The following is a 24,986-nucleotide window of genomic DNA, read 5'->3' as shown; positions in this document are numbered from 1 at the left end:
AAAGACATTGGTTCAAATCCCACATGTACCAGATACAAGTAACTTAAGTCACTTAAACTTTCTGAGCCTCAGTTTTCTTCATCTAACTGGGGATACTATTAGTACTTCCCATAGAAGTACAGATCTGTTAGAAGGATTAAGTGAGATAATCAATGTCAAGTGTTTCCTACCATGACTAGGCACACTGTAAACCTGATCATGAGCATTAACAGGAAAAGGAAGAATAGGAATTCTGATTCTGGCTCTATGTAATCTTAGCCAAGTTATTTAATTTCTTGGCTCCCAAATACTTTATTTGTGGTATGGACAACGTATTTCCCTATCTCACAGCATTACTTTAATGATTAGATGAGGTAATTTAAGATAAAATACTTTAAAAACAGTAAAGAACTATACTAATGTTAAGTAGAGTTATTTTAAGAGCTGTCTACTTTCTTTAGAACTTCACACTGCACATATGTGTAACCAATGAAATAATATTAGAATATGCACCCATTAAAAATTGAGTGTATCATAAAAACTTAAATGAATCTCCAAGGAATTACACTAAGTGATTTAAAAAAGTCAATCTCAAAGGCAACATAGTGTACAACTGTATTTATACAAGATTATTGAAATAAAAAATTGCAGAAATGAAGAACAAATCAGTGGTTGCCAAGGGTCAGGGATAGGGTATAGGTGGGAGGGTGGTAGGTGTGGCTATAAAAGGACAACAGGAAAGATCCTCACAGTGATGCAACTGTTCTGCTATATAAGACTGTATCAATGTCAATATCCTGGCTGAGATACTGTATTATAGTTTTGTAAGGTTACCACTGGAGAAAACTAGGTAAAAGGTACATGGTATTTCTCTATACTTTTTTATGACAACTGCATCTATAGTATTATATGATTATATTTAATAAACAGGAGGTCTTCAAAAAGTTCATGAAAATGTATATTATGAAAAAACTATGCATGGATTTCAAAATTATTTTGCACAAAAATAAATTGGTACTTACTTACTGTAACATGTCTGAATAGACTATAGTTTGTTTGAGGCACCAAAAAGGATAAGCTATCAGTTTGAAAGAGCCCCTATGAGAGCAACATGAATTCTGCTAAAATTAAAGCAAGAACAAACACCAAATTTATGGTGAAGCCTGGGTGAAAGAATGGTGAAATCACTGATGCTTCACAAGAAATTTATGGGGATAATGCCCCCAAAGAAACCATTGGCTTACAAATGGATAACTCAATTTAAAAAGGGATGAGATGATGCTAATGATGCTGAAGACGAAGCCTGCAGCAGCAAACTATCCATATCAATTTGCAAGGAAAAGGTCTACCTTGTTCATGCTCTAACTGAATAGGACCAACAACTAACAGCAGAAACAATAGCCAGTATCATAGACATATCAATTGGCTCAACTTACACAATTCTGACCGTAAAAAAAAATAAAGTTGAACAAACTTTCCATTCAATAGGTGCCACAATAATTGCACCCAGATCAGCTATACACAAGAGCAGAGCTTTCACTGGAAATTTTTAAAAAGTGGGATCAAGATCCTGAAGCATTTCTTCAAAGAACTGTAACAGGAGATGAAAGATGGCTTTACCAATCTAATCCTGAAGACAAAGCACAATCAAAACAATGGCTACTAAGAGGTGGAAGTGGTCCAGTCAAAGCAAAAGCAGACTAGTCAACAGCAAATTTCATGGCAATGGTTTTTGGGATGCTCAAGGCATTTTGCTTCATTTTTTAGAGGGCCAAAGGATTATAACATCTGCTTATTATGGGAGTGTTTTGAGAAAGTTAGCCAAAGCTTTAGCAGAAAAATGCCCAGGAAAGCTTCACCAGAGAGTCCTTCTCTACCATGACAATGCTCCTGCTCATTCCTCTTGTCAAACAAGGGCAATTTTGTGAGAGGTTCGATAGGAAATCTTTAGATATTACCTTGTAGTCCTGATTTGGCTCCTTCTGACTTCTTTTTGTTTCCTAAACGTAAAAATCTATAAATGGTACCCATTTTCTTTAGTTAATAATCTATAAAAAGGCTGCATTGACACACCTAAGTTCCTAGGACCCTTAGCTCTTTAGGGATGGACTAAATTGCTGGTATCATCACTTAAAAAAGTGTCTTGAACTCTATAAAGCTTATGTTGAGAAATAAAGTTTATATTTTTATCTTTTAATTCCATTTTCCAAAAACTTTTTGAAGTCCCCTCATGCTATAATTACATATATAATCTCAAAATATAAAGTTTAATTTAAAAATGATATGGTGGCTGGGTGTGGTGGCTCACGCCTATAATCCTAGCACTCTTGGAGGCCAAAGCGGGAGGAACTCTTGAGCTCAGGAGTTCCAGACCATCCTGAGCCCTGAGGAAGTGTGAGACCCCATCTCTACTAAAAATAGAAAAAATTAGCCAGGCATGGTGGCATATACCTGTAATCCCAGCTACTCAGGAGGCTGAACCCAGGAGTTTAAAGTGGCTGTGAGCTAGGCTGACACCATGGCACTCTAGACCAGGCGACAGAGTGAGACTCTGTCTTAAAAAAATTAAGAAAATAAAATAAATAAAAATAAAAATGATATGGATGAAAAGTTTATAATAAAATGGGGAAAACTTATATCATTAAATGAACAAAGCAGAATAGAAAACTGTAATTAAAGAAAACAAAAAGTAAAGGAATATTCCATCCAAGTTGTTACAAAAAAAAAAAAAGTAAAGGAATAAATACTTATCTTGAGAGATTAGGGGAAAAAAACAGGTAGAGGAAATCAATAAAGAAAAAAGCTGAAAATTCAGTAGAAAAAAACAAATGAAATAAGGTGGAAAGGATAAATAAATCCAAAATACGGTTCTATGAAGTGACCAAAAATAAAGTGCTTGCTAATCTGATTTAAATATAGAATAGACAGCAGAACAACAGACAAGATTAATTCCAAGAAAGACATGACTACGGATGAGGAGATATTTTTTAAATTATAAAATAAGAGGATACCACATGCTCAACTAAATTTATGGCAACAAATTTTAAAACTTAGTAGTGGATCATTTCCCAACAAAATACAAATGACCAAAATAGCCCCAAAAAGATTTGAATAGACTGATTACCATAGAACACACTGGAAAGGTCTACCCACTGAAAAAGGCACCAAGACCAGATGGCTTCACAGATGAGTTTTATCTGACCTTTAAAGGACACATAATTTCTCAGGGTAATTAAAGTATTCCAGGCCAGAGAAGAAGAACCAGTACATTTTACATGGGCACCATAACCTTAATCCTTAAACTCGATGAAAATATAAAACAAATGACTCCAATCTCACTTATGAATACTGAAGCAAGGTTCTAAATAAAATATTGACAAATCGCATCCAGCAATGTATCAAAATAATAATATACTATGATCAAGATTTATTTCAGTATTTTAAAAGTGGTTCAAAACCAGAAAATCTATCATTGTAATAATTAATTGTATCAAAATCTTAAGTGAAAAAACCCACGATTAATAAATGTCAAAAAAGCATGTGATAAAATACAGCAACCATCCCCTTCTTTAAAAAAATCTCTAAGTAAATGTGAAAGCTATTTAAATATAATAGACTATTTAGCAAATACCAACAGTAAATATGGAAGAACACAGAAAACATTTCAATTTAAAATGAGTTTTAAACAGAGCAGCCCACCAGCACCATTTTATTTAACTCTGTTTGAGTTTCTAGCAAATGTAGCAAAAAATGAAATAACTGGTACAGCCATCAGAAAGAAGAGACAAAACTGAAATAAAATTTACCAGAATTAACAAGAGAATTTGATTAACATAGCCAGAGAGAAGGTAAATATTTTTTAAATCAATAGCCTTTTACTATTCTAGCAAGAATAGAGGAAATAGAGGAAATAGAAAGAGGAAAAATATTCCACTCACAACAGGGGAAAAAAGCTCTAAGTTCTTGAGTAATAAATGTATCAAGAAAGGCATAGGGCAGATATGAAAAAAAAATAAATCTAATCAAAAGACATAAAATAAGATCTCAATAGGCAAAAAGAAATAGCATTTCTTAGGTAAAAGGAGCTATATAATTTAAAACTGAAATATAAACTTCATGCAATTCTAATTAGAATTCCAGTAGGGTTTGGGAGAAGAGGGTGAGTAAAAGTGATCTTAAAATTTCTATGTAGGAAAAAGTACCAAAGAATAGTCAAGAGAAATATTTTTAAAAGGTAATTAATATGATTTGGGTACATAAATAGACAAACAGATGCAACAGAATAGAGAATCTATAAGTAGAACCTAATATGTAAAACATTTAATAGCCAAAAAAATGGTAGTTCTGCTCAGAGAAAAGTAGGGATAATTTAATGTATTACTCTAGTAAAAATGGTTACCCATCTTTAAGAACCAATGTTTCAGCCTGAGCAAGAACGAGACCCCATCTCTATTAAAAACAAAAAGAAACTAATTGGCCAACTAAAAATGTATATAGAAAAAATTAGCCAGGCATGGTGGCATATGCTTGTAGTCCCAGCTACTCAGGAGGCCGAGGCAAGAGGAATGCTGGAGCCCAAGAGTTTGAGGTTGCTGTGACCCAGACTGACACCGTGGCACTCTAGCCCAGACAACAGAATAAGACTCTGTCTCTAAAAAAAAAAAAAAAAAAAAAAAAAAAAGAAAAAAAAAAAAAAAGAAACAATGTCAACCAAGACTGGAAACCCAGCAGCTATACAAGAAAAGAGTCATATTTGGATATATAAAAAGTAAAAAAGACTCTGGGAGGCCGAGGCGGGCGGATTGCTCAAGGTCAGGAGTTCAAAACCAGCCTGAGCAAGAGCGAGACCCCGTCTCTACTATAAATAGAAAGAAATTAATTGGCCAACTAATATATACAAAAAATTAGCCGGGCATGGTGGCACATGCCTGTAGTCCCAGCTACTTGGGAGGCTGAGGCAGGAGGATCCCTTGAGCCCAGTAGTTTGAGGTTGCTGTGAGCTAGGCTGACGCCACGGCACTCACTCTAGCCTGGGCAACAAAGCGAGACTCTGTCTCAAAAAAAAAAAAAAAAGTAAAAGAGTATATGGAAATATATACCATCAGCAAAATAAATACACATAGATTTGGGAAAGATATCTGTAATGATGGCAGACAAAGGGCTGATATCTAAGATATGCCAAGAGGAATTACTAATGAAGACAAATATAAATGGCTCATAGGAAAATGGGCAGATGATATGAATAGACAATTGAAAAAAGAACAAACTTAATTGAACAAAAATATGAGATAGTAGTGGAATTTACTAGTAGCCAAGGAATTATATCTAGATTGTCAAAATTATAAAAGAACCACAACATCTGTTGCTCATAGGGATATGAAGAAAAGAATAATCTCATGTATTACATATAAAAGCCAAAAGTGAAATATAATAGCCTGTCTTTGTAAATCAATAAGACAACACCTCTTAATTAACATAAATACTTGATCTATAAATACTCATATATATCGATAAACCTGTATCTACATCCATCTATCTATTTACCTATCTAAATGGAAAGCAACAATATATAAAGGCATATGCACAATGATGTTTATATCAGCACTGATTATAGTGGCAGAAATCTGGAAAGAAAGTAAATATTTATTAATAGAGGGATGGCTACATAAACTGTTGTGAATCTGTGAAATATTTTACAGCCTGGTAAAAGAATAAAACTATACCAATAGACTTTGATAGATTTGTAAGATATTGTTGAGTGAAAAACCAAGAAGTATATACAAGATCCTATTTTTGTAAAACAAACAATGAACAAGGCCGGGTGCTGTGGCTCACGCCTGTAATCCTAGCTCTTGGGAGGCTGAGGCGGGCGGATTGCTCAAGGTCAGGAGTTCAAAACCAGCCTGAGCAAGAGTGAGACCCCGTCTCTACTATAAATAGAAAGAAATTAATTGGTCAACTGATATATATATAAAAAAAAAAATTAGCCGGGCATGGTGGCGCATGCCTGTAGTCCCAGCTACCCGGGAGGCTGAGGCAGAAGGATCACTTGAGCCCAGGAGTTTGAGGTTGCTGTTAGCTAGGCTGACGCCACGGCACTCACTCTAGCCTGGGCAACAAAGCGAGACTCTGTCTCAAAAAAAAAAAAAAAAAAACAATGAACAAAACATTACAAACCCCCCCCCCGTGTGTGTGTGTGTGTGTGTGTGTGTGTGAGAGAGAGAGAGAGAGAGAGAGAGAGAGAGAGAGAAAGAGAGAGAGAGAGAAAAGAGGAGAGAGAGAGAGAGAAAAAAAACCTATGTGCACGGAGAAAAATACAGAAAGGTACATACTGGTTTGGTAATATTCAAGATGCAAGAATGGTGTGAAAATGCAGAGAGAGCTAGGAAACAAACAAAAAACAGGAAAAGAAAAAAAGGACCACTATAAAAAATTAATCCATTGATCATATTTATACATGTATATAAACGTATAAATAATAAATTAAATTAAATTTAGAAAAGATGCAATAAACACCTCAATATACAATATGATCTCTGCTTATTAAAAAAAGAAAAGCAATAACCAAAGTTATCTCTTGGTGGTAGCATTAAGGGTGATGTTTATTTTCTACTTTATGTGTCTCTGTATTTTCTGTAATGAGAATTGTAGATTTTATTTCATTTAAAAATGAAATAAAACCAATAAATGTTACTTTAAAAACATTACGCTGAGTAATTGAGCTCATTTTGGAAAATCAAGGGAGGGAAATAGGGTTAAATACCCCTTTCCCTTAGGAGCTGTCCAAGTAAAGAAATATATGAAATCAGGATCCATTACCCCTTATCTAGCAGAAAGTTACTCACCTAAGGCAAGAGACTAAGTGGCTATTTCAAGGAGCTATTTGAAACAGCAAATGGGGTCCTTTTCCACCTATGTAACACTTTAATGACTTAAGTAAATCAGAAAGCCATTTACACCACTCTCAATTATCTAAGAATCTGCTAGGCTCTTTACTTCCTGTTCCCTCCCTCTGGCTTGCGGCCATTTCACTGCTCAGAACAGCTCCAAAATGGGGGTCAAGGAAGAGGAAAAGAGATGAAATTAATTCAGTGGATTTAGCTTCTCATTAGCAACTCTAATAAAAGGTTTGATAAGTGAGATGGTCACAACTCGCGGTTAAAATGAGGGTTCCAGGACTCTTGATAATTTCATTTCAGTAAACTTGCCTTTAGAGAAACATGGTTTTCCTGCAATATACTTAAATGATTTGATACTTGCTATTTTATGACTGTCAGGACTTGTAAGAAGGTGATATTTTTCTCTCCTCACTTTAATTTGTACTTTAAGGGAAAAAAAACCATCCAAACATAAGAACAATGCCCTTCACTGTGAAGAACCATATCCTCAGTGGAGCAGTAGGATCACAAAACCAAGATTCTTGAGAGGAGAGAAGCTGTCTGGCCCCTAGCATGCTCTCAAGAGAAACTTTAGCAGGGCAGCAACATTCCAAAGGAACATGCTTTGGCCAGACAACCCCCACCACAAGGATTTACTAAAAGGATTGTCAGGGCTTAACAAAAATTACATCTCCACATACAACATTTCCTTTTTTCAGTGGGCCCTCATAGACTTTTGTTGTCCTTTGGGGAATTTCAAAGACAAAGTGATGCAAGCCCATGGTGTTGGCAGCAATGTGCTCATCATCTTTTGTTATGAAACAGACAAAAATCATCTGAATAGCAAGGGCAATAGGGCCAAAAACAATTTTCTCTTACTTGAAGACGACGATAGCTCCCCGACATGGAGGGCAGGCCAGGAGAAAGATCTGCAATTGGAAAAGTAAGAATAGTTAGCAAGCAAAATGCTGGACACAGTGACACAATGTCATTTTAACAATAACAAACAAAAAATAACCAAAACTCTAACGCAAAAGATATAATATAAAAATTTTAAAAAGGCAAGCAGGTGGTTTCCCAAAGTATGTGTTTGTGTTTGCACATGCGTGCATGTGTGTGTGTACATACGTGTGTGAGAGAGACAGAGAAGGAAGTGACAAGACTCAAATTTCTAATGCTTCGATTTCATTACACAAGTAGTGAGTCTTAGAAGCTATTAACCCATGGCAGGTAAATATAGATTCTGAGCATGGAACACACATACACGCCATCTGGTTTGCCTTCCATGGGAGAAGATGAGTTTATCAATACTCAGCACTGCCAAATTTAGCAAATAAAAATACAGGATGCCCAGTTAAACACAAGTTCTAGATAAACAATGAATAATGTTTTGCTGTAAGTACATCCTAAATATTGCATGGAACATATTTATATAAAACATATCCATTGTTTATCTAGAATTCGCCATTTAACTGGGCATCCTGTATTTTATCTGGCAACCCTATCAAACTGCCACCCCCCAGGTTCTAAACCTCCCTTTGATTCAATTCTTTTGTTTCAAGGCATGCCTAGGTGTTTTTATTTTTCCATTCTCCTCCCAGGTCTAACCAGACAAAAATAGCCTTGTCATTCTAAGAAACACATCAGTTCAGTTCCCTGATACTTGGTGTAACCTAGGCCTGGGTTACAACCTTTGAAAACCTGCAGCTGTGGTAGTTTGACTTTCACCCATACAGTGGTTCTCAAACATCAAGAAGGACAAAAAAATAAATAAATAAATAAATAATAGTCCCCAGAAGAGCTAGTTAAACATACATTACTGGGTTCTCCATTAAGAATTCTGATTCTACAAGTAAGGATCCCCAGGAATCTGCATTGTTTAACAAATGCCTCAGGAGATTTCGACCACTCCTGACAGCCTAATATGCTGAATCTTTGACCTTGGACTGAACTACTACAGGAGTCGAAGACATTCAGCAAGACTAAGGATTGACAAAAGAGTGAAAGTCATGTTTCTAGAGTTCCTTCACCTACAGTGACTTTATGGTATAGTTTAGAAGTCATTGGCATGTATCCCTATCTTGTTGAAAGCTCTTATTAATATATATTATCTGCATTATGGGCTTGTTGGCTTTGGCATGTATATATGTTCTTTAGCATTTGGATGGTCTTCAATTCTCTCAGAGTCCACATTTAGAAGAAAAGAGTATTATAAGGAAAACCACTGTAAGGAAGGACACCTACTTGAATCCCTGTCAAGAGGAAGAAAAAGAAGAATGGAAAAGAGAAAGGGTCTTAAAAAGAACATGGTCAAGAGTCCATCAACCGGCTTAATACCTCACCAAATAACCTCTCCAAGGAAATAGGCATTGAAAACATGACTTTTCCCCTACTATCAAGTTTATTAAAACTACAAAGCCAATGATAATTATAGGTCCACAATCCCTTTATTGGCAATTCCCAAATCCAAAAAGCTTTAAAAACTGAACGCTTGTCTTTTTTCAAAGCTACTGTGATAGCAAAACATGACAGGAACTGCGGTAAGGCTATTTATAGACTTTATTTATTCCAGTTATGGTGAATATTCACATGTTTTCCGCAAAAATAATAATGTATTTGACTGTGCGGTACTGCTCCAAACACCACTGGAAGTATATGTAAAATATTCTACATGCACTTTATTGTCTTTCTAAAATCCAAAAAATTCTGGTTTCTGAAATACATACGACTTTAATGGTTTTGGATAAGGATTGTAGACTTGGAATTTCAATTATCCAAACATTAATTTGTCCCCACTCCCACCCCATCCCTCAGGAACAAGCCAAGAAAGAAATAAACAAAGCTGGTATTCTTTACCCCTAACCCAGCAGTAAAGTTACTCACCTTAGGCAAGGGACCAAGTTGGAGGCTGCACATAGTTACCCAGCAGCAGGCCCATCAAAGGCTACACTCAGAAGCTACAGTATAGAGAGGGGAGACAAGGGCCCCAACCACTTTGGAAAAATCCTCAATACTTCTGGAGTCACCAAAGTGTCATGTCACCAGCCTTCCTGAGCTTCTGGAATACCCAAGAACTTCCAATATGCTAAACAGAGAAGTGAAAATGCAACACTGGGTGCTACATTAAAATTTTACCTTTCTATACCCACAGTCAAGAGAAGATGAGCACATTATTGGGGGCAAATTTCCTTTATGACTCCATTTGGCTGGTTCTTATCTACAACTTCCCTATGCCGAAAGTCCAGGAACCTACTAAAGGGAACGAGCCTCCAGTCCCAACCTGATCCATTGTTCTGTTATCCCATCAGTCAAGGATCTAACTTCTCTTGAGGTAGCTAATCTAGTCTTGACTCTGAGTGAGCTTTCCAACAGTTACTTTCATTTGGCCAAGTCATTCTAATCAGCACTTTGGCCTTTCTCATCTTGTCTGAATATTCCCATTACCAGAAGAGACGGTATCTTTTTTAAGCAAACTTTGCTATTGGTATGGTACACATACCAATTCAGCAGATTTGAAAAAGGACCTCAAATTCATCACATTCCATTTCCAGTAAACTCAAGGCCTCCTTTAGCAACTTTAAAGATTTATGATACTGAATCTCTTTGTTTTGTCATGCTAGCATCACATCCATAATCGCCAATAGAGCCATGTGAAAATAACATTTTGATTCAGAGGCCCAAGGGCCCCCAGCCTTGACCTGGAAACAACCATGCTTTCGTCCTGGGTTGGCTGCTAACCACCTCCAAATTTTGGTAGCATGTGCTTCAGACTAATAGACAGAAAGCTAAACTATCCCTTCAGCTGCAAACAGGGTGGGAAGAGAGGACACTTAGAAATGCAAACAAGGACAGTGGGAAGATAATAAAGTATCTGAGCATATCCCAGCACCAACCTGGCACTTTGCATTCATGCTGAAATCTTCCCAGCTCAGCACTTGAAGCACAGAGCATGAGTGAGAAGTACTGCAGAGCACTTCTACTTACCCATCGCCTGGGAGGCAGGCAGGGCTATCTTATTAAACCCCATTTTAGAGATGAAGAAATTAAGGGGGAAAGGTTCTGAAAAGCCTTCTGATGAGAACCCAGGTCTGCTAATTGCCAGATCAGTGTAATTTCCACCACACACCTGACACAAATCAGGTCTCATGAGGGCTTCTTTTCTTTAGACTCTAACCCTACCCCCCCTTGATCACCTGGCACACAGGCAGTCACTCCAACGGCCCCATACCTGTGCCACCAGTCAGCTCACAAGATTTACTCTCTATAATGAGATACCTCAAAACACAAATCCAGCAGGGCAGCAAATTATGTCTACACAGATGAGTTTCAGAGTCCAGCATTCCCCAAAGACAGGCTTGTTTTAGCTCCACCCTGCCTTATCCCCAGGTCTTTTGGGTACTTGCAATCCTTGAATCCTTACAAAACTGAGGTCTTTCTGACTGCCTCTTCCAGAAAAACCTACAGGTTCCATTCAAAACCACACTCTCAACTTCCCCAGGAAAAATCCCTGTACCACTCCCAGGTTCTCCTACCCCAAAACTTATAAATTCAGCTAATTCAGCTCTTTCCTCAGCATCCAATGTAGGTACCCATTGCTGTTCCAGTTGGTCCCCTACCTCTGAACTGCTCTGGCTCCCAGTTCCCACCTTCTGTACCCAACCTCTCAGCCATCACTTGTTCTGCTTCCGATTCCTATCCCTATAGTTGTATCAGTCCCAAGTTCACTGCCATCATTGTTCATCCTCCCATCCACTTTTGCTCCATCTCAACAATAGATTCAACAAACCCCATTTCACAGGACCTAAAGAAGATGGATTTTGTTCACAGGTGGAATTGTTAGTACTATGAAAACTGTAAATGGGAGAAGGGGCAGTCCCCACAGACCATCCTAAATGAGGCACTAGTCAGGTTAAGCAGTGAAGGGGCATGGGCAAACCAAATGAAAGGGAGGCAGAGAGTAAGAAAGGTACAGGAGAGTGGTGCTTGGCCTACCACACAATCTCCCCAGGCCCAGCCCTCCTGGCTCCACCTCCTATGATGGCATGCAGCTCTCTGGGGATTCCTGAGGCCAAGTACACATGACCATTACCCACCAAAGCGAAGATTAACTCACTCAGCTGCTCAAAGTCTGTCTTATGGCTCTATCCACTAATGTTCATACCTCAGGGCTCTCATCACCTCTCTTAGGACCACTGCAATAATCTCTTCACTGGTCTCCTACTTCCAGACACACTTCCAAAGAGGGATCTATCTAAAATGCCCCTCTGATTTACCATTTAAATCCTTCCATGGCTTGCTACTACCTACAGAAAAAGCCCAAGTTCCTTAGCATGACAGACAAGGCCTTCTTTCCTCTGCACCCCACCTATCTCTCTAGCAAGGCAGCCTTATGCATTATGCCAAACTGTCTCCTAATCATACTTTAGGTCAATCAATACACTCTACCACCTCATTTTCCACTAGCTTCAATGTATTCAATTATATGGATATGCAGCAATTTACTCAACCAATATCCTCCTGTTGCATGTGTAAGTTATATCAATATTTTTAGTTCCTTTCCTATTTCCTGAGTCCACACTCATAGACTTTCTAGATCTGCAAAGGACTGATATCCATTTTAAGGCTTTTGATCCACAATACTAAACTGCCCTCCAGAAAAGTTATTTGAATTGATACCCCCTCCAACAACATATGAGAATGTGCTTTCTGTTGCAACCTGGCCAACAGGTAATTATCATTTGTTTAAAAAGCAAAACACATACACACAATTGATCATTTTCACTTGCATGTGTTGGATTAGCAGAAATGTTACACTATTTTCAAACAGGTTTATTGGCCAGCTGTATTTCTTCTTTTGGGATGTGACCATCTGTGTACTATGCCTATGTTTCAACTCGTGTGTTCTTTTTTAATGAGTTATAAAGAGCTATTTATATTTAATGTATTAATTATTTTTAATACAGACTGTTTGCCATTTATTGCACATATTTTTTCCAAGTTGTTATTGTTGCAGGTCTGCTTATGGTAGTTTTTTGATGTATGGAAGCTTTTTTAAACTTTATGTAATCAGATGTATTTGTCATTTCCTTTAGAGCTTCTGTCTGGATATTATGCTTTGAAAACCTTTTGCAACCCTGGAATTATAGCATCACTTATTGTTTTATTAATATTTTCATAATTTTTTTTTTAAATTTAAATCTCCAACATCAAGAAGTTGTGCCATTACTAATCCTATTCACTCTTCCAGAATGGCTTTCCCACCTTTCCTCTTATGGCTAACTCTTATTTACTCTTAAAATGCACAATTAAGCATCCTTTTCTCCAGGAAAACTTCCCAACACTCCACAGTTAAATGCCCATCCTCAGTCTTCTCATTATTTCCCTCAAATTACATCTTTCTGAGAATTTATCATTTTTGTCAGCCTAAGGAGATTACAAAGACACTTCCCTCAAGAATTTAGATAAAAGGGGCCGGGTGCAGTGGCTCACACTCTGGGAGTTTGAAAACAGCCTGAGCAAGAGCAAGACCCCGTCTCTACTAAAAAAAAAAAAATAGAAAGAAATTAACTGGCCAACTAAAAATATATAGACAAAATTAGCCAGGTGTGGTGGCACATGCCTATAGTCCCAGCTACTTGGGAGGCTGAGGCAGGAGGATTGCTTGAGCCCAGGAGTTTGAGGTTGCTGTTAGCTAGGCTGAGGCCACGGCACTCTAGCCCGGGCAACAGAGTGAGACTCTGTCTCCAAAAAAAAAAAAAAAAAAATTTAGATAAAAGGGAAATAAGAACACCTACTAAGGGCTAGTCTTTAAAATCCGAGACTTGAAAGACCAGATTGTAACCTGCTTGAATTACAGCTAAAGAAAGAATGTGGTTGGCCATCCACTGAGGTATAAAATAAGGCGAGTTGCAAGCACATATTTGGTAGTGTCCACACCCAAGCAGTGTTCACACCCAAGCCCATAAATATCATATTTTCTGGTCCCATTGGCAAATTCATCCCTATTAAGAGGATGGAAACAGAATTGCTAAGTAGCTAAGACTACGGGCTTTAGAGTCAAGACAGACTTGGATCCACATGCTGGCTGTTACTTAGCAGCACTGTGGCCGTGGACAAGAGATCGGAGGAATTTTCATCTGTAAAATGGGGATAAAAATAGTACCTGTGTCTCAGAAGGTCTAGAGAGGATCAAATGAGATAAAGCAAGAAAAAGAATTGGCACAATGCCTAGCATATAGCTAGGACTCAATACATAATAGCTATAATTATTCTGATTTCAATAGAAAATCTATCCCTACTAGCATCGGCAACAGCTCATATTAAAATTTCAATTTATCTAACTTCACTTGTTCTAATTCCATGCTTACATAAGAAAATTCTGATACGTTACATGGCTTCCCTTGCACAGCTGCTTTCAGGGAGAGAATACTTAACCCCTTAAATTCAGTTTCCTCATCTGGTGAATGGGGATTATAATTAACACTATCTCATAGGGTAACTGTAAGGATTGAATGCTTAAAGCAACTAGTTCAAGGCACATTGTAAGGAACAAAATAAGTATGAACCATTAACTTATTGGATGCCCAAATTGTAAAATCGCAATCAAGTCATGAAAAAAAACATCAGAAAAACCCAAATTAGGGGCATTCTACAAAGTAACTGACCAGTACTCTTCAAAATTGTCAAGGCTAAAAGATAAATACTGAGGAACTGTCACAGACTAGAGGGGACTAAGGAGACATGACAACTAAATACAATTAGGGATCTTGGATTAGATCCTGCAACAGAAAAAGGACACTTATGGAAAAAATGGTGAAATCTAAATAAATATGTAGTCACAGTCACGTAGCACTGTACACGTTAATTTCTCAGTTTTAATAATTTTACCATAGTTATGCAAGATATTAACATTAGGGGGAGCTGGGTGAAGAGTATACAGGAGTAATATCTTTGCAATTCTTCTGTAAGTCAAAAATCATTTCAAAATACAAAGTTAAGAAAAGGTACCATAATCTAAATCAATTAGCCTATCTGCAAACTTCACAGCTATCCTTGATGCTCCATCCCTTTCTCACTCAACCCCCTCATGTAGTCAGTCCTCAAGTGCTGTCCTCTTGTCACTTCAACCATTTAAACATATCTCAAATCCATCCTCACTATCTTTTCCTAGTTCAGTCCCTATCATTTCCTTAAACTACTACAGCAATTTCCTATTTGATCTCCAGGTATCCAATGTCTCTCCTTTTTCACTCTTAATTCATACAGTATTGCTGGGTTTCTATTTTTTTTTTAAAGAAATTGAATCCCTACCTCACAACCCATATACAAAATTTCACTCAAAATCGATCAAAGACCAAAATGTAAGAGCAAAAACTATAAAACCTATGAAATAGTGCTACAAATTTGGAAAACAGTCTAGACTTACAGGGATAAATTTCATGACCTAGAATTTGGCAATGGATTCTAAGACGTGACACCAAAAGCATGAGCAACAAAGGAAAAAACAGATAAATTGGACTTCAAAGTTAAAATACTTTGTGCTTCAAAGAACACTAACTATTAAGAAAGTGAAAAAGACAACCCAAATAATGGAAGAAAAAATTTTGTAAATTAAATATCTGGTGAGAGTCTAACATCCAGAATGAATAGCTCTTTTTTTTTTTTCCTTTTTTTTTTTTTTTGAGACAGAGTCTCGCTTGTTGCCCAGGCTAGAGTGAGTGCCGTGGCGTCAGCCTAGCTCACAGCAACCTCAATCTCCTGGGCTCAAGTAATCCTTCTGCCTCAGCCTCCTGAGTAGCTGGGACTACAGGCATGTGCCAACATGCCCGGCTAATTTTTATATATATATATTAGTTGGCCAATTAATTTCTTTGTATTTTTTTATAGTAGAGACGGGGTCTCGCTCTTGCTCAGGCTGGTTTCGAACTCCTGACCTCGAGCAATCCGCCCGCCTCGGCCTCCCAGAGTGCTAGGATTACAGGCGTCAGCCACCACGCCCGGCCAGAACTGCATTTCTTAAAGACCATGTTACTGTATTTAAAAAAAAAAAAAAAATATATATATATATATATATATATATGTATGTATTTCCTGGAGGGAATCAAGATGGCAGATGAGAAACAGACAGAGTGTCTCTGCAGAAAAGGCAGATTTTAGCAGAAATTACAAGAAAGAAGCAAGAAGACGAGCATACAGCAGACTAGGGTTGGAAGGAGGGGTACTTGAGACCACAGGAGACTCCACAGGAGGAAGCTGTGGAGGAGAACTGGAAGCTGAGACCTCTGGAGCAGCCCGGAGACCAGCAGGAAGGCCCCTCCCTCCAGAATGAATAGCTCTTGAAAGTCAACAATAAAAAGACACATAACCCTGAATAGACATTGTTCCAAAGAAAACATACAAATGGCCAATATGCCCATGAAAAGATGTTCAACATCATTAGTCATCAGGGAAATCCAAATCAAATCTTCAATGAGATAACACTTCACACCCACTAACGTGGCTGAAATAAAGACAATCACAAGTGTCCACAAGGATGTTGGAGAAACCTTTATATGTTATTGGTGGTGATATACAAATGGTGCTGCAACTTTGGAAAACAGTCTGGAAGTTTGTTAAGAGGTTAAACATAGAGTTATCATGTATCTCAGCAATCCTATTCCTATACCCAAAAGAAATGAAAACCTACGTCCAACCAAAAACTTACAGACAGATGTTGACAGCAGCATTATTCATAATAGCCAAAAGGTGGAAACAACCCAAATGTTCATCAACAGACAAATGGATACACAAAATGTGGTTATTTCTGCACAATGGAATATTATTTGGCATAAAAAAGCAAAGTACTGATACATGCTACAACATAAATGAACCTTAAAAACATTATACTAAGTGAAAGACTCCAGTCAAAAAAGACCACATGTTATAACAACTCCATTTATATGAAATGTCAGGAATAGGCTAGTCTATAGTAACAGAAAGTAGATTAGCTATTGCTTAGAGTTGGAAGGAGGAAGGTTGGTGGGGGTTTAATAGCTAAATGGTATAGAAGTTTTTTGGGGGGTAATGAAAATGTTCTAAAATTAACTATGGTGATGGCTGCAGATATATGTGAACATACAAAAAACAATTCAATTGCACAGTTTAAACGAGTGAATTGTATGGCATGTGAACTGTATCTCAATAATGCTGTTTTAAACCCCACAAACTTTGGATAGCTCCTTATTGCTTGGTGAATAAGTCCAATGTCCTTAATTTAGCATTCAAGTCTCTCCCCTCCTGCATCATCATTTGACTCCCTCCCCTATCAGCATTATTACTCATTGCTCCCTCTCAAGTGCCTTTCTATCCAACTGAGATGAATTATTCACCATTACTCATACACCCCTTGTGGTTTCTTTTGTCTTTCCTCTCCCTATTTTTCCCCCTGAAATTTTCTCCTCCCAACTCATCTTTACATGTTTACATTCTGCTTGTCTCACAAAGCCCCGTTCAAATGTTCCCTCCTATTCAAACCCTTCTCTCTTCTTCAACCCTCACATAGTAGGCTCTCAAAAAATTATTTACTGAGAGAAGGAAGGTAATTAGTGCTTCCATATGATGGCTGTCACTGCCAGAGGATAATCCTCCCAAAGCCACAACTGTACTTCTTTTTTCCTTTCCTGGTCACAGCAGCAGCTCACTCTTTCAGGTCCCTTACTAAGTCCCTGAGAATGGTTCCAAACTGGTGCTCTCTGCTTCTCCCAATACCTTGCCCTTGATGAAGAAAGTGTTGACATTACATTATGCCAGGGCCACCGAGTACAGTTGTGTAGGTTGTGCACTGCACAACCCTAGTGGCGCCATTCAATTATAGTCTATGTGAATGGCACCCCCTCCTAGGGTTGTGCAGTGCATAGCCATTCGTGGTGGCCCTGCTTGGAAACACCCCTAGTATTTGGGAACAAAGCCAAAAAGAGCACTCGATGAGAGAATCACTGTAACTATTAATATATTGCTGTTGAGAAGTAGGCAATTTCCAAATCTTATCAAAAAGCTTACAAAGAAACTCAAGAGAATAACGTGGTCATAGCATACAAAGAGTATTTGCATGGAATTAGAAAACAGGAACATCTACGAGAAAAAGTGTTACTGATGGGCTTCCAGTAATGGAAAGAGAGAAAAGGACACATTCAGGTCATACTACAAAGCTGTGACAGATAAGCAAAAAGGGATAGGTCTCCATGGCCTAACAAAGCCTATATGGTCTCTCTCATGAGACTCTTCAACTCCATTTTGTTTTAATTACAGGTTATCAAACAAGCCTTATTTAATTTGGCTTGAGGAATCTTGCTATCAAAGAAGGTTGAAAGGCACAGTGTTCTCATCTCTATAAAGGTCTTACTCTCTTCATCAATCGATTCTCTGGCCTGATGGTTTATCAAGGAGTCTTTTGTAAGGTTGGGAAGTGTGACTCAGTTTGTTAGAAACTAACATCCCTGGGTAAGCTGACAAAATTAGGCTTTCAACCCACAAACCAAGTTGCAGAATTAGGACCCGTATCAACTCCACCAGGACACAGATACCCTCAGAAGCTCAGTCAGAGCAGCCAGCCAACTAGGCCCCCTCCCTACCACCTCAAAACTACAACCATTAATGAAGGACTCTCCAAAATGGAGAGCCATAAAGGACTGGACATATTGGTTATGACTACAGGAGAGCTGGTGGTGGAGTCCAAGGATGCCAAACGTTAAGTTTGTTTCTTCTTTTGATACCCACTCCAGTTCAGTTCAGCCTCCCTCTTTCATATTTGTCCTACCTGGCATATTTCATCCCACTTCTTCCACCTCCAGAGATTTCCTGGATAACCCACCCAAATTGATCATTCCTTTTCTGAACATCATTGGTACTTACCTGGTACTATACACTAATCATTTAATTAGTCTCATACTGTTATTAATAACAATAATGATAATGGCAGCAACTATTCCTGACTGACTGCTTATTATGTGCCTGGCACTACAGTCAAGATCTTGCATGTTAGTTTATATATTCCTCATAAGAATCCTATTACATAAGTGATATTACTGTCTATCCAAACTGAGCTACAGAAAGATTAAGTAAATTGCCTACAGTCACACAATAAGTAAGTGAAAAAGTCAGGCCTGGAACCCAGAACTATCTGATTCCAAAGGTCATGTTTGTAGCCAACACTACCTTTTGTTTCTATCATAAGATAATTTGTATTCTGTGGAATTCCCTGTGCCTCCACTCCATATAGTAACTAAGTGTCATTCACATAAAAGTCCCCGAGGACACATGAAGTCTGCCTCTGCTCCCTGGCCAGCCGCCAGCCTAGGACACAAGCTAGAAGAGAAGAAGGTGCAGTGAGGACAAAGAGCCTTGACCTTTGGGGAACCACAGGGGTTCTCCTCCTCTGACCCATTTAAGAAAGGATCATGCTGTTGCCTTGACCTCAATCCCAGAAAAATATTTAGAACAGGATGATCTGGTTGCCTTAAAACTCTTCAAGAAAACTCTGAAGTAACAGAGCCTAGGCCAGCACATGGGAGAGATGGATGGTATCCAGTTCTCTGAAGGAAGGAGACCGACTATGTCAGGGTTACGACCACATGGACCAGCTAATGTCTACAGAACTCTGCTACCAATGAACTATATGACTATGGTCAAAGTTGTTTATTTGGTTTTTATTTAGGGGGATAGGTATATCTTTAAAGAAGGGACTTTTTTTTATACCTCTTAAAGCCTGAGTTTTCTCATCTTTTAAAACAGGAATAAGAATACCTACCACTCGCAGTGCCACTAAGGTATAAAATGAGAATGTAATAAAAGCACCTATTGCCCAGTACCTGAATCAGTTTGTTCTTCCTGTGGTTCTGGACACAAAGAGATGCAGGACACAGTTTCTGTCAGCACAAAGATCAGTTTGGCTGACAAAGGTCTCTCCTGCACCCTGTCATCCAGTGATAAAACTGATTGGTGAATTACCTTACCTCTCAACAGGTCATTTTGTCAAAGAAGGTGGAAGCTCTTGGCAAGAATAAGGGTTGGGGGTTAAGTCTTTGCTTCCATCTCTTTGCTGCTGATCTCCCATCCACATCTCTGCACCAAAAAATATAAACTATCACTATTTGGAAATGAAGCATGTAAACCCTGTTCTTTTCTTCCACAATACTCATCACCATTTCTCATTTATATGCAGCTATGTTTTGGTCAAATGTCGATCGTCCCTGCTCACCATAAGCTCCTTGGAGGGTAGTTGTATGACGGTCCTCATTGTAGGTCTAGAACTTAATATATAAAATGCTCATCATATAATTGCTGAATGAATAAATGAAACAGATGTCTCTGTTGTATATGGATAGACTTGGTTACCTAATCAAATGTCACTTTAAAACATTCAAGCCTTCTTTATGCATACTGTACCTCTTGAGATTTCTGTGGTTTGTTTCTGGGGAGAAGAACTAGTAGATATGGGGTTAGACGTTGAAGAGAATCATATATGCTATTCTATTCCTTTTAAATCGTTTGAATTTTTAAGCAATCCTTCTGCCTCAGCCTCCTGAGTAGCTGGGACTACAGGCATGCACCACACCATGCCCAGCTAATTTTTTTATATGTTTTTAGTTGTCCAGATAATTTCTTTTTATTTTTGGTAGAGATAGGGTCTTGCTCTTGATCAGGCTGGTCTCCAACTGTGAGTTCAAATGATCCGCCCGCCTCGGCCTTCCAGAGTGCTAGGATTACAGGCGTGAGCCACCACACCCGGCCCTAAATCATTTGAATTTTTAAATAACAACCAATCAAACATAAATATACCAGATAAAATGGATCTGCTGTATTTGAAGCCCAAACAAACACACAAAATCCAAGCCTTTCCATAGGGAAGTGAAACACTAGAGGAGATGGGAAGGAGACTATGCCCTTGTGTGACTAAAAACCTAGGAATCAGGGGTCCTTAAGAATGAGGTTGACTTATATGTACTAACATGTAAAGATGGCCAAGACATTAAGAAAAAAGATGTAGAATGTAGAATGATTCTACAAACAATGTAGAATGATCCCATTTTTAGAATAAAAATATAAAATGTTTAACATATGCAGAGATAAAAATCTGAAGGAAAAACACATTTCCAGGCCGGGCGTGGTGGCTCACGCCTGTAATCCTAGCACTCTGGGAGGCTGAGGCAGAAGGATCGCTAAGATCAGGAGTTTGAAACCAGCCTGAGCAAGAGCGAGACCCTGTCTCTACTAAAAATAGAAAGAAATAAATTGGCCAACTAAAAATATATAGAAAAAAGTTAGCGGGGCATTGTGGCACATGCCTGTAGTCCCAGCTACTTGGGAGGCTGAGGCAGGAGGATCACTTGAGCCCAGGTGTTTGAGGTTGCTATGAGCCAGGCTGACCCCAGGGCACTCTAGGCCAGACAACAGAGTAAGACTCTGTCTCAAAACCAAAAAACAGCCGGGCGTGGTGGCTCACGCCTGTAATCCTAGCACTTTGGGAGGCCGAGGCGGGCAGATTGCTCAAGGTCAGGAGTTCGAAACCAGCCTGCGCGAGACCCCGTCTCTACCAAAAATAGAAATAAATTAATTGACCAACTAAAAATATATATACAAAAAATTAGCCGGGCATGGTGGCGCATGCCTGTAGTCCCAGCTACTCGGGAGGCTGAGGCAGTAGGATCGCTGAGCCCCGGAGATTGAGGTTGCTGTGAGCCAGGCTAACGCCACGGCACTCACTCTAGCCTGGGCAACAAAGTGAGACTCTGTCTCAAAAAAAAAAAAAAAACAAAACACAAAAACAAAAACAAAAACAAAAACAAAACAAAACATAAAACACATTTCCAGTGGCTATCTCTGGAGCACTGACTTCTAGGGGACTTTTATTTGCTATGTGTCATATTCCTGTCATGTTTCAGGTTTAGATCATGAATATGTATTGCTTATGTTAGAAAAACATTATAAAAAGGCAGTTCACAAAAAAATAAAAATAGGGTGTCTAACTCTGCTAACCACCTGGGGCATGAGTAGGGAGGGGGCTAGAAATTGGGACAGGTTCAAAAACCTAGAAAGCTCTGTCCAAATCACACTAGAGTGAAACTGCTGTTTCTCCATACAGGTAACCCTTCTTCAAGCAACTGGAAAGATTTGCTTTAATCCCTGAAACTGCCTCAAGCCACTGTTACAGCCCAGATGCTGGATAATTGGATTTTTTTTGAAGGGAAGGTATCTATCTTCTGTATGCAACAATATTGCCAGGAACTGGGGGTGGGGAATGGGCAGTTGGTGACAGTAGGCCTCCTTAACTTCTCAAGCTTTATTGGTTCCATCTAGAAGGTGACAAAGGCAGTACGAACAGTAAAGGCAGGTAAAGGCAGATAAAACTAAGGTATAGAACAGTTGATCCTGGCCAGGCGCAATGGCTCACGCCTGTAATCCTAGCACTCTGGGAGGCCGAGGAAGTGGATCACTCAAGGCCAGGAGTTCGAAACCAGCCTGAGCAAGAGTGAGATCCTGTCTCTACTAAAAAATAGGAAGAAAATAATTGTCCAACTAAAAATATATAGAAAAAATTAGCTGGGCATGGTGGCACATGCCTGTAGTCCCAGCTACTCAGGAGGCTGAGGCAGGAGGATCACTTGAGCCCAGGAGTTTGAGGTTGCTGTGAGCTAGGCTGACGCCACGGCACTCACTCTAGCCTGGGCAACACAGTGAGACTCTGTCTCAAAAAAAAAAAAAAAAAAAAGAAAAAAGAAAAGAAAAGTTGATCCTATTTCCCTCCCCTTGCTTAAATATCCCGGAACCCAGCTATTTGGCTTTGCTGTAAAACTCAGTGGTTTTAAGTCCTGAATGCACATTAGGCAGTTTTTAGTTTATTGTCCTAAAAATATCATTCCTGGGCCCTACTCCTCAAGATCCCCACTCAACTGCTCGGGCCTGGGGCCTGGACATCAATATTTTACAGTGCCCTAGGTGATTTCAATGTACAGCCAGGTTCGCAAGTCACTGTTCTACCCACTGCTTAACGCCCCAGTATCCTTAGAGAAAGAGACCACAGTCATCATTTTTAAGTCTTCTTTAAGCAATATATTCCCCTCAAAGAAAGACAAGCCGAAGAAGTCTGTAACCAAGACAACAAGCTGGGAGCACAAAAAGACAGGTCTTCTGTGATTTGAAACCAAAGGAAGCAGAAGAGAAAAAGTAGAGGAGTCTGAAAACAGACACCGAGAAAACTCCTGAATGTTAGCACATCAGACTCCCGTTCCATCTCCCAAAGTAGGTATCTTGACACAGATGCCCTAAAGACTGAAAGCAACCCTGAATTATCAAACTAAACTCTTAAGACCTGCTTTCTTCTTAATTGAACTTCTGGGAAAAAAATGGGATCCTACGCTTTTGTGGAGGTTACAAACCAATTTTTTTCTTCTAAGCCCACTCTCTCTTCCCCACATGTGCCTGACCCAACTGCAGAGGAGAATGACAATGAAACATGAAATCCGCATGTGTTTGGATTTTTAAAAAGGGTTCTTCCTCCATATGTGCTCTGACCCTGGAGCTTGGGTTTTGTTCCCAACCAGGGAAGCACTGAGATGGATGAAAGGGCTGAAGACGCTGCAAATTGAAAGCCGTGGAGTTGGCCTTTTGTTCCTTTTTTTCAGGTAAGGGCTATTCTAGAAAACAGACATCAAAAGAAAACTTCAGCCTCTGATGAGCTGAAATTGAACAAAATGTGATGAGGCATAAATGAAAAAAGAAAGGAAAAAAAGAAAAAGGGCCTTTATATACCAGAAGGAGCTCTTTTCTGAAAACTGCCTCAAATTACAGCACTTTCCACATTTGGTTCACTCCAGGAAGCTTTGCTTCATATCTAGCACCAAAACGTGTTTTGCCACGTTATAAGGAGAAATTGAGACAGATACAAATGGCCTAGAGTTTGGTGGTTTGGCAGTCACCAGGGGGAAGGAAATGCATGACTCCAAGAAGAGCCCCTTCTGGACTCATTCTGTACCTTCAGCCCAAACAGACAAAAGAGTTTATTCAGAGTGACATTAAAGAAGGAGGGGCACGCAAGCAAATCCACGATGGAGCAAACCACTGATGGTTTGAAGGCATACAAAGACATACATTATCTTTTCTTAAAGGGGTGCAATGAATGGTGCTTTCCTTTATTATCCATTATGATATTGGTCAACTAGCATCTGAGGACTTGGAGCAGCCTAGTGGAAGGTGGAAGGATGCTTGGCTCTCATAAGCCTTTGAGATTGGCTTTTGAGCTTACGATCATTTTAATTAGCCATCTACTGGCTGTTTTCTTCACCAATGGGAGAAACAAACAGCCAGAACTGGGATTCCTGGAGTGTGTCCTACTAAAAGCTAGGTGGAGAACTGAGCTATGCCATCCCCTCCAGCCAGTTACGGACCTACCCATGAGAACCCAACCCTCAGTCCCAGGCTGACACCTGGAAAAGCACTGCCTGCCCTTCTTCTCCAGGAGTCTACAGATTTTTCCTCCTTGCAGATCGATCTTTCTCTTAAATGCCTTTGAACTTTACTAAGGTGATCCACTAGGCTGTACATCCTTTAACACAGTCTTATGGAAGATTCTGAGCAGAAGAAAACCCCTAAGAGCCACAATGAGAAGGCAAATAACATTAGGCAAGAAATATTCAAAGCACTACATAATTTTTAATAGCTCAGGCAGGGCCCCCAAAAGAATGACCTAAAAACTCATCCTCGCTCTATAAGAAACGCATGAAATTACTACTGCAGTAATATTAATAACATTTATCAAACCACATGCTCATTAATTAAATGCTAAATGGTATAGAAAATTCTAAAATTCTAAAATTCATCATCACACTAGCAGAGTGATTTTAGCAAATTGCATAATCAAGAAATACCCACTGAGCATTCAGTTATGTTCTATACTCCCAACAGATGTGGAATCCTAGAATAATGAAAAGCCATCTGTTATGTCTAAATTCTGTAAGCAATGCCTTGGATAAGCTGCACTCCCTTAGCTCCTCCTCCAGGCCCCAGCATCAAATGAATCAAATCTAAATTACAGAAGGTACTTTCTATATTGCTTCATTTTTCCGGTTCCCCCATACATTACCAGTAGTGACCTTG

General features: G+C 38.9%; 1 protein-coding gene across 11 annotated transcripts in view; it reads right to left on the bottom strand.

The window, feature by feature from the left end:
* The window catches only part of TMEM164 (transmembrane protein 164), a 159,736-nt gene that overhangs the window by 89,474 nt on the left and 45,276 nt on the right, over positions 1 to 24,986 (bottom strand). For 9 of the 11 annotated variants that reach the window (XM_075999357.1, XM_012750166.2, XM_012750196.3 and 6 more), the window contains one exon: positions 7,737 to 7,786. The exons of 1 other annotated variant lie outside the window; for it this stretch is intronic. In XM_075999357.1, coding sequence (XP_075855472.1) covers positions 7,737 to 7,786 — 50 coding nt within the window. Of the gene's footprint in view, positions 1 to 7,736; positions 7,787 to 9,740; positions 9,815 to 24,986 lie in introns of all 11 variants that reach the window. One more of the 11 variants, XM_012750142.3, reaches the window with a different exon arrangement.

The sequence above is a fragment of the Microcebus murinus genome, chromosome X (genome assembly GCF_040939455.1).
Source record: "Microcebus murinus isolate Inina chromosome X, M.murinus_Inina_mat1.0, whole genome shotgun sequence".
In the NCBI taxonomy this organism is placed as follows: domain Eukaryota; kingdom Metazoa; phylum Chordata; class Mammalia; order Primates; family Cheirogaleidae; genus Microcebus; species Microcebus murinus.
The sequence above is the reverse complement of the archived record's forward strand: the minus strand, read 5'-3'. Positions and strand labels throughout refer to the sequence as shown.